Source organism: Callospermophilus lateralis, chromosome 6 (assembly GCF_048772815.1).
Source record: "Callospermophilus lateralis isolate mCalLat2 chromosome 6, mCalLat2.hap1, whole genome shotgun sequence".
In the NCBI taxonomy this organism is placed as follows: domain Eukaryota; kingdom Metazoa; phylum Chordata; class Mammalia; order Rodentia; family Sciuridae; genus Callospermophilus; species Callospermophilus lateralis.
The window spans coordinates 31,884,974-31,896,331 of record NC_135310.1 but is presented as its reverse complement, the minus strand read 5'-3'; the positions used below and the strand labels follow the sequence as shown (position 1 = coordinate 31,896,331).

General features: G+C 33.0%; 1 protein-coding gene across 1 annotated transcript in view; it reads right to left on the bottom strand.

Annotated features, from left to right (window-relative positions):
* Window positions 1–951: 951 nt before the first annotated feature.
* Window positions 952–11,358, bottom strand: part of Hbs1l (HBS1 like translational GTPase) — an 89,026-nt gene continuing 78,619 nt past the window's right edge. Inside the window, exons 15-18 of the mRNA XM_076858228.2 lie at window positions 11,167–11,275; window positions 5,680–5,780; window positions 2,912–3,056; window positions 952–1,604 (exon numbers count right to left, since the gene is read on the bottom strand). Of these exons, the coding sequence (XP_076714343.1) occupies window positions 1,593–1,604; window positions 2,912–3,056; window positions 5,680–5,780; window positions 11,167–11,275 (367 nt within the window). The 3' untranslated portion in view covers window positions 952–1,592. The remainder of the gene's footprint in view (window positions 1,605–2,911; window positions 3,057–5,679; window positions 5,781–11,166; window positions 11,276–11,358) is intronic.

Here is an 11,358-nt window from a genome sequence, read left to right as displayed (position 1 = left end):
CCTTGCCTAGGATGGAGGGTCTAAGGACACAATTGGAATTCTCATATCCTGTCTAGAATCTGGCATTGCAACGGGATTCTATACAGATCCTGGAAGCAAAACCAGCACTGGAGCTAGGAGAGATAAGACCCTGGAGACACTGTGAGTTGTATCAATCTAGACTGATCCAAGCTAGGGCTACCTCTAAATTTTTTAAGTCAGTCAGTCAAAAAATTTCCTTTGTTGCTTAAGTTACTTTGTTAGGTTTCTGCCATATCCATCTGTTAAATTCCTAATTTATATAATACATAAATAGAACATCTTCTCTCAGCACAATTACTCTGAAGTGATGACACACTTTTTAGTAAAGAAATGCATTGTGTGGGTGTGTCCATTTGGCAATCATCCATCAAGCAGCACTCCTATGATCTGTGCACTTTATTACATGGATGTTATTTTTCAATTAAGAATAAACAGTGTTGTATATGGTACACCATCAATGTACAAAATCACACCATTTTTTTACCCCACAGCACCTCCGCTAAAAAAAAAAAAAAAAAAGGCTTACCATAAATAGTCCCTCAGATCAGAGTCCTAGGCTTAGAGGAAGAAAAAAATCTACTTGAACATTCCTTAGAGGCAACCCAACAAATACTTGTCAAATAAGCAAACCCTAGGGTCTGCTGTTTAAAGAAAAACATGACTAACTCATAGAAGACCCCATAATCTCTAAGGTAAGTAAGATACAGATATAGTCATTATATATGTAAGTCTAACAGGAAGAATGGGAAAACTAAGTTGTGGTTACAAATGGGTGAGACTAAATTTGATTTGCTGTTAGGATTACAAGCAAGAATTCAGAAAGATCCAGGAAACTCTTAAGTGAAAAAGATCCCACAAAACTCCCAAGTCATATTTAGTGAAAAATCACAGAGTTCTCATAAATGTCTAAGGAACAAAACACACGTTGCATTATGCTTCAACTAAGGCATTTTATTAGCTGGTTTTACAACTTAAATAAAATCTTAGTCACCAAAGGAAAACAGCTTCCACTAATTCCAAACTATACTTTCAAGAGTTGACTTGTTAGAAGGGGAACATTTTTATACTCAAAACAAAATACCTTTATTATAATCTTCAGCAAATCTTAGAGTTAACTAAAAAAATAACTTAAATATCTACTACCTCAAAAGCCCAATTTTGTTCTTTTCCCTAAAACATGTGCAGTACAATTGAATGAAAAGAGAAAACTGCAAATATTTTGTGGTTTGGCTGGAAGTAGAGTGTATTTCATGATAATTTCAATATCTTCTAATACTATTTCTGATACTTTCCATAAATCTTAGCAAAGTAAATCCATTTGCTAACATTTCAGAGGGAAAGATGGGTTCTTAAATGAAAGTGCAATGTTAGCCTTTCTTTGCCTGTTGGCAGTTTGAAATTTTGCAGGAGTGATTATTAATACTTCTTTGTAGTTAATTTTAGCTTAAATTTTTCTCTCTCATTAAAAAAATATCAATTGCACATTGTTTCTTTAACTTCATAACTGGATTCTTTAAAATCAGTGGTCAGATATTTCATTCCATTTGGGATCGTGGTAGAAATTCAGAACATCATTCCTTTATCTGTAAAGAGGAAAAAAAGATACTTGCTATAATTTAGTGAATCATATTAATGAAAATTAACAATAAAAAAGAGAAAATGACAGTGAGATAATTATTGTATCAAGAGGAAATTTTTATCTTTTTTCTAAAACGTTTTTCTACCTTCCATCATCAGGCAATTTATAAGGTTTAACTCTAATCTCTCCATTATTTTCCACAAGAAAGTCACACTTTTAGAATGTTCTTTTATCAAGAATGCCTTTACAGATTAAACATGCGATTGATGACAATGGTGACATTAGCTAATATTACTGAAAGCAGTGACAAATACTGTGGCAAGTACTTTGAATGGATCATTTCATTTTAAAACAATTAGTCCAATTTTATGCATGGACAAATTGAAGGAGAAATGTATACTAGAAGTCAGTGGAGCAAGAACACAAATGGGTGGTTTAACTCCAAAGATATATATATATATATATATATATATATATATATGTACTAGGGATTGGACTCAGGGGCACATAACCACTGAGTCATATCCCTCAGCCCTCCACCACATATATTTCATGTAAAGGATGTGTCAGTAGATTCTTTTTATTTCATTTTATTTTTTAATTTGTTCTAATTAGTAATACATCACAGTAGAATGCATTTTGACACATTGTACACAAGGAGCACAACTTCATGTCTTCCATTTTCTCCAAAATATATTTGTACCTTGCATTATATAATAGACACATTCCAGAAACACCACTACTACATTAGTTAAACTTTTTGAATAAATCATTTCAAATGCACTGATAGTTAAAGAAAACAAATTGGGGGACTGGGATTGTGGCCCAGTGGTAGAGACCTTGCCTAGCACATGTGAGGCACTGGGTTCAATTCTCAGCACCACATTTTTTAAAAAAATGGATAGAATATTATATATATATATATTTTTTTTTTCTATCCATCTACAACTAAAAAAAATTTGAAAAAAAAATTAATGAGGGCTCTTCTATTAGACAAAAATCACTATTCCCAAGTCACTTAATTCCAAGTCTATATTCTAATTTGTACTGCATTTTTAACACCTATTTTCATCAGATTCCCTTTAACTCTGAACAATTCACCAATGAACAACAAAGTTTGGAAGTCTCACTATGAGAAAGTCTAAGATCAAACATTTTCTACCCATCATTCTTTTAATTTTTTTAAATATAAATTTCATTTTCTTGTTCTAATTCCTTATTTGTGGTTCTCTTAAACCATAAAATCACAGTAACTATCCTTAAAAGGTAAAAAAGAAAAGACAACATAACCCTGCAGCCACTTGAAATTACCTCAGTGACGACACCAGCAGCTATCGTAGAACCACTGTAGCGCAGCATAAACCGCCCTAGCTCCTTGAAGTCTTTGTAGAGCTCCAGGGCAACTGGTCTTTGTGTTTGTAGCTCTACCAATGCATTTTGCCCTTTAGTCAACAACCTTTTAAGAAAAGAAGAATAAAGGAACAAATGGACATTCAACACATATGAGTAAGTGTAATAACAACCTGAAAAACGAATGTTTCACAATCAATGAATCAACTTAAACTTTCAAAAACCAAAGGAAAGTTGGTTTTTGAAAGTTTAAGTGTCTCTGTGTGTGCATTTTTAAAGGAAAATATATGCCTTTGAATATTTCTGGATTACTTAAAAGAAATGAGGAGAGGTTCTAGATTTAAGAAACATTAGGTAGTTCCTATATATCAGGTAATTCATACATTAGTTAGTTCATATAAGTATTGGGAACCTATCATCCAAATAAAGCTCTATCCCTTGAAGAACTACTATAACATAAAATGCTCAAGGCCCTTCCTAATCAATGCTTTCCTTTTCATTCCCTGAAGAAAAAACTGAGAAGTTTAATTATCTCATAAAGTAATGCTAATTCTACAAGGAGGTGTCTACATTTTAAGAGAACTGCAAGGCCTTGTGTCTTTCCCAGTAATTATAATTTGCAGAATGTGTGTTAAGAAGTTACCATTATTGTTTTGTCTTTAGGTGCAGGGACTTGCTCATGCTAAGCACACACTCTACCAATGAGCTATACTCCCCAGTCCAGAAGTTATCTTTAAAGAGGACAATCTCTTCCCCACCTCTTTCCCCACGTTAGGAATAATGGTTCCTTAGCAGGGGTTCAGGACAAGATCATATATGAAATGTTATTTGCAGGAAAATGAAAGGCCACATTATAAATGATAATATACAAATAAGTAAACAAAATCCCTGGCATGGGCCCCATCCAGACTTACTGAAAAAGGTGCAACCCAAAAAAGGGACACTTTGGAAATGTCCTCTAATTTAATATTGATGTACTGTAGAAGGATCAAGGATAGAAATCATAAATTCTCCTTCTGAAAGATTAGTTCAGGGACAGACTGACTAAGCCAAACAAGTTCCTTAAAAACACACACAATTACACACACAAACACCACCCCCCCAAAAAAAAAATTTCCAATTATTGGCTTTGGCTAATTTTAGTCCAAAGTCTAATTCTTTAGTAAGGAAAAAATCTAATATTCATGACTTATGCTTAATTCAGTTCCTAAATACAATTCTGTTCCATTCTGCATAAAGCAACTGTGTTTATGATGTGTCTGAAATGGAATGAAGGGGAAAGGTCAAATGGTTTTCGTGTAAAATAAAAGGACAAAGCTACATGTAGATGGCAAGGAAAACTAACTGAGAATATGTTAAACCCCAGCATTACTCAGCTAAGACAGTGTAGCAGGAAGAGGCAAGGGAAAACTCAGGATTAGAGTTGACAAGCCAATTTCAGTTTGAAGATTCTCCAAGTCAATTTTCTGGGTCAAATACCTTGACTCCTGCACAAAAAAAATGATAAAACAACTGAGTTGATCAGAACCCTGACTATGCCATCTGTAAACTCTCTTGTTACTTTGATCGTTGCTTCACATGATTGTTGAGAATATAAAACATGTGAAAGCATTCATGGTAGAGCCTATAAAAAAGGAATGTTAGTCTTAGGTCTGGGGAAACATTTCAGTACTAGAGTACTTTGTCTGGCATGTACAGGCCCTGGGTTTGATCCCTAACATTGAAAAAAGAAGAAAAAGAACAAAAATCTTAGATAAATCACATTTCTCATATCATGACGGCAAACACTAATGCTAGAAACAAAATCTGCCCATTTAGAGCTGCAACGTGAAGATTCTCTTCCACTTGCAGCCAACCCATTAAACCACTAACCACTGTGGGTTGCTTAAGCAGGTGCAGAAGGTGAGGAACAATCAAGGACAAAATAGGGGATTTTAAGTGGGATTCCCCCTAGGGTTGAGGTTAAAGAAAACACCAAAACTGAGGCACCAAGACAAACTGTGATTAGCTTTTTTGCTCAATTAGTATAAGAAATCTGTATTTTGTAGCATTCATCTTTAACCTTTTGTGTTTTGTTTTTATTTACAATACTTAGTTTCTTAAGAAGTACTTCCTTTGAAAAATTTCGAATTTGTCTCAGCCAAAGGGAAACCATTCACACATAGGCCTGGATGTTCAATGGTAATCAGAGGATCAAATGGTGGTGATCACCGTAGCTGAAGGCTCCATCTGGAGTTTTACGCAGAAAAGACTTTCCAGATGAGAAAATGAGGCACTGCAAATTATATAGATGAATGACTTTCTTCTTAGTATCGGGCATGAGCTGAGTATATGGGTGAGGAGACAGTTCGGGAAAGTGCAAAGCTGAAATGTGGAACCAGTGGCTAGACATAATTCAAATTCATCTCTTAAAATGTAAGATGAGTTTTTACAATGCCCTTATCTTTACATCATCAGTGTCTAGGGCTTGATACATAAATTTATATTTTTATTTTTTACTTACAAATCACATCCCAATCATCATGCATGACAATAATTATATCTAACATTTACACACAAACAGGAAATTAAATATTTGTTGCTATGCTTGTTTTAATCTAGTCATTAAAATTTTTTCTAGAACAAGTAAAAATGGATTTCACTTACTTCAAATATTATACAAATGACTTTATCTGTAAGAAACTTGCTGAAGTTGTTAGTATTTATGATTTCTGCATTAAAATACTCACTTAGGCTTTTTCTTTGTGACTTCGCCAGTACTTTTGTTTAAGACACTAATCAATCGTTTGATAACTGCAGGTTCACTGACAGTTTGGTAGTGTAACAGCACCTTAAAAAAAAAAAAATATATATATATATATATATAAACTGCAAATCTGGCTTTCTCTTTGGTACTTACATTTAACTATGCTCAATTCTGTGCTGCTACTTAAGGTCAATCCATGTCCTCAGTTACCTGAATCCCCCTACTGTAAGCAGGTAGCACTTAACTTTCTAAGGGAGAAACTGCCACGAGAGGCAGTTTAAATATCTACTCCCCCGTTTCTTCTAAACTGCATAACCCTCCTGTCAGATTCTCCTCTGTAAAAGTAGAGGATGACAGCATCTTAGGGTTCCTGTAAAGATGGAGACTTTATCATTTAGAACAATTATTATTGTTGATGTACAGTCATTATTATTAAGGAGTAGTATAGAAAGAACTTGGGATTGAACCCCTACTCTTTCCCTGTAATCTGCCCATGCCTCAATTTTCCCTTGGTAACAGCAGAAGCCTTTTAGGGCATTGTGACAAGAATTAAATATGATGAGACACAGTACCTATAATAGTAGATGTTCACCAACTGTTCATTGTTTCATTTTAAAAATGAGGGAATGGGGATATGGTGTTTACAAATCAATTAAACTTTGATAACTTTACTATTTCCTGGGAATTTGTTTTTTCAGCTATATCCAAATTACATACATATTATATACTTAAAGTCTATTATCCAAAGATAGTTTTGGTTTGGATTAGGATCTGTCCAAGCCTTAGCAGCAATTAATAATACATATTCATTACTAGGTAATGAGAATAAACTATTATAAATATAGAGATAAGAAGGAAGGAAAATAACATATTTAAGCTCCCCTGAGTGCCAAGCACTGTGTGATGTGATTCATATACACTACTAAATCTTATGTATATGGAAGTTTAATTAGGCTTTGAAAGTCTTACAGATCTGGTTTCAAATCACTTCCTTTTGGGGCAAGTTCTTTAACCGTTCTCTACCTGCAAAGTCCCAGCCGCAGGTTTCTCATTTCTCACTAAAATGAGAAAATTCAGATAATGCATTTTCAAGTGGTTCCCACTACGTGGTAAACATTCAGTTAATTGATGACCGACCATACATTAGACAATATATTAGCTATAACTGTCCATATTTTACATGTAAGGAAAACTAATATCAAAAAAGCAATGTAATTCAATGGGGCCATGGTACTATATGTAAGAGCTGAATTTTACCCTATCATCAGTTTTGGAGCTACAAGTCCCTAGCTTTCCCCCACTTCAGCTTACTAAGGGCCTATAAAAATTGCATATATGGAACCTTTTGTTTTATAAAAAGAAAGCTAAGGCTTAGACACCAGAACATAGGCCAAATATCCTCATTCAAATAATAGGCTTTAAGTGTGCAATACGTCTATAGTTTGAGTATAGTACGAAGACCAAATTCCCAGGAAGTAATAGATCAATCAAAGTTTAATTGATTCATAAACATCAATTTAGGCTATTTGATTGTAGAAACACAACCATCTCAAATCTGGAATTTCCTGGTCAAAATAGATTGCACATTCAGAAATCAGAAATGACAGCTGGGGGTATTACTCAGTTATAGAACACTTGCCTAGGCCCTGAGTTCCATCCCCAGAAAGCAAAGGCCGAAAGAAAGAAGACATAAAGAGAAGACAAAAAAGAATACAAAAGAAAAAAAGAAGACTAATGCAAGGGGGACTGTGAATGCACAGTCCTAGTCTTTGGAAACTTTTCTGAAAAAATCAAGTGATAAAATAAATAAATACAGGCACAAGTGAAGCACCATTACTCCAAAAATGCAAACTGGCTTTCATTTTCAATGACAATTGATGATAGTGAATGCAAATATTACAAAAAATTAACAACTGACTCTGGGGGAAAAAAATGCCAAAACACAGGCTAACATGATGAGAAATACTTTTGTGCATTCAGTGAATTCAGGTCTCATTTACTACTCTATTAACTCTAAATACCTAAGAAACATCTCTTTCATAACAACTTAGATAAGTAAGCAGAATTCCCTTCACTCAGCTCAGATGCGACTAAGAGAAACTGGTCCTCATGGTTTGCCAAATTAAAAAAAAGAGGCATATGAACCTAATTAAGTTCCTTCTACCTTCAGCTGAGCTATGTGTGGATTTGGGGGTAAAATTAGGGTGGATAAAGAATGGTTGTGGCAGTATGTATTTAGGTTTTATTTTTCTATCTCCACAGCATCTCACCAAAAGTAGTTCAAACAAAATACAAGTGAAAAGAATCTACATGCTTAAAATAAGAAAGAAGTGGTTTTATACTACCTTGACATTTTCATTCATGTTATATATAAACAAGGTCATTTATAATTCAAACCAATCTGCAACACAATGTAACGGGGGGGGGGGGGGGGAGTGCTGGATTTCATAATGAAAGTGATGAATAATGTGCCCTGGCTGAACCACTTCTAGTCATATAGTTACAATCTCTCAGAATCTCCATTTCCTTATTTGTTAATAAAGACAATACTGACAGCTCCACAATCTCTTACCTGTAATTCCAAAAGACTGAAAACCTAAAAGTTTCTTTTTCCAAAATCTAACAGCAAAATTGGACTTGAAGTGAGGCAATGTAGAGTACTGTGTATCTCATATAGTGTTAAGTTTTGGTGCAGGAATATCAATGTGTTTCATTATAAAATATTGGGTACTGTCTCACTTTTTGTTAAGTGTTTTATATAATATGTACATAGCATTTACCTTTCCAATATCCGAACATTTCTAAATTCTGAGATACACTGGCTTAAAGGGCTTCAGGGAGGAACTCTGCTTCATGTGGAGTTATAAGAATCAAATTAGTGTTTTATAAATTATAGTGAGCTAAATAAGCTATTATTTTCCTTAAACCTCTAGTTAAACTATATTTTAAAAAAACTTATGGATATACAGACATTAGATTTTTAACAAGGATTGCCAAGATCCACTCATTAGTGCAAGGAAAGTCTTTTCAACAAATGGTGCTGGGAAACTGGATATCCACATGCAAAAAAAGGTGAAGCTTTACCCAATGGCATATCCAACAATTAACTCAAAACAGATTAATGATCATAAAACTCTTAGAAGAAAACAGAGCAAAAGTTCATGACACCAAACCATAGGCAACAACGACTATAAAAAAGAACTGGACTTCTTCAAAATTAAAAACTTTAACCCATCAGAGGACACTATTATTATTGAAGGGAATGAAAAGATAACTCACAGAGGAGGAGAAAATATTTTTAAATCATATATCTGATAAAATGATTAACATATGGAAGAAATCAAGAATTCCTGTAATTCAACAATAACAAAGTAATCTCATTCAAAAATATGAAAAGGACTTTAACAGATATTTCTCCAAAAATACACAAATAGCCAATGAGCACTGAAAATATGCTCAACAACATTAATCATTACAGAAATGCAATAAAAACCACCATGAGATACCACTTTCACTTACTAGTTCAGCTATTATAAAAAAATTAATCTTTGCCTCCATTCCACCCAAATGGAAAATACACATTGATAAGAAACAAGAAAGTAGAGAAAACAGATCCCTTTTCTTGGGGGAGGGGAGGGGAGGGGGGATAGGAAGGGGATAGGAAGGGCAGCAGAATACAACAGACACTTGTTTGGCAGTATGTATAAACATGGCTGTATAATCAACATGATTCTGCAATCTGTACACGGGGGAATCATAAGAATTCATACCCCATTTGAAACAAATGTATGATATATGATATGTCAAGATCAATGTAATGTTTTGAGCAACCAATAAATTTCTGATGTTTAAAAAATTAAAAAATAATAAAAAATTTTTAAAAAAAGTTCTCTGGAAGTTTTTTTTCCCCTTGGGAGTGAGCTGATCAAATACAAATAATTTTTTTCTAAATTAAATTTCATCCTGGCATTTGTCAATCAATATACACAAGTAGAATCTCATAAAGTTATGCCAAAAATCTTTCAATTCATGCCAACTTTTAAGAAACTACTGTAAACAGGAAGAAAGCACTAGTATTCAAAGTGACTACTGACCTCTTGACCTCTCCACATCTCCACTGGCAAATATTATTATTGCTGAGTAAAAACATGCAGCAACTACCCTCTCCACCATAGGACACACTGCTTTCTATGAATGAGTTCCATCCACCCAAAAGCAATTAATTTGTAGTTACTTCCCCATTGTTATATAAATATTATATAATTAAAATTTTAATATTTTCAACTGTAACAAAATTTTGTAACATGCTTTTATTCCTTTTTTAGTATATAGAAGAAATGTAATATATAAGGTACTTTAACATTATCTTATAATTTTATATCATCAAAATTACACTGAAATAATTCAAGAATGACAAGTAAAGTACATGATTATATCAAATGTAGTAGTATTATTCTAAGATGAATCTGAATTATCTAAATAAATTTATTACCAACTTCTAAAACAATAATTTTAAAAAGTTGAAGGGACAATTACTTAACTATCTCAATTTTATTTGAAAGATGCATCAAATAAAAATAGTCACTTTATATTTTAAAAGGCAAGGTATATAATTTCACCGAGAAACACTTTTCCTTGTCATACAAAATCTGTACTATCAGAAAAAATAAGTCTAATGAAAAAATGTTTGCCTGTTAATTTACAAAACAAGGTACTAACCTATGGAGTATGGCCTTAAACTTATGAAAAAATAATTTCCATATAAAACAAGAAATTCAGACTAGTCACAAGTAGTATGTTTCCTGGATAAGTAATATTATGGTATTAAAATCCCCTTCTTATTGTTCAAATGCTGCAGATCAATGAATACTTTAAACCAACATCACAGCATGCATGGTCTGAATGTGATGCAGCTTTAGCACAATTAAAATTTACCCATATGTCAAGGGATCATCAGGATACACCCATAAATATCAAATGTATACATACTGAGTGGATAATATGTACACATGAAAATATAATAAAATGTAAAGAGTAGTTATCTACTTTTTATGCAAATATAGAACATTCTTATTTTTTGTGGTTTCCAAAATTTTCTAAAACAATCCATTTCTTTCATAATCAGAAGTACCAGAAATAATCATATTAAATAAAACAAAAAGCCAGAAAGTTCCAGTCCAAAAATATTAGACAAACTTTACAGTAAAAACTGATCAATTGTTATCTCCAAATTTAGTTATTATCATCAGTTTGCATCCTATTGATTATGAAATATCTTTTCAATGCCTCTCTTAAAAAGTTCTCAGTCTCAAAGATCAAAATAAAAATGACTTTCAAATTCTAACTTGTTTTTCTAGATGAAAATAACAAGATATTAATTGAAAATAAAGATAGACTCATAAAATGTTACTACTTTTGGGGTAAACTACTTTGAATTTTTTAAAAGAACAATAAAATATTTGAAACTTACAGGAAATCCTTTAGTGATAGGAATTTCTATATTAAAGATGAGAATTCGGGCTCTGAAACGAGTACAAGCCTTAATGGGTTCTTTGGGGCCACAAAATATGCAGCCAACACTGTAACAACAAAAATAAGTAAATGAGGGAGGATAGTTGGAGGACAAATAAATTTACATCCAACAGGAGTACTTCTAAAAACA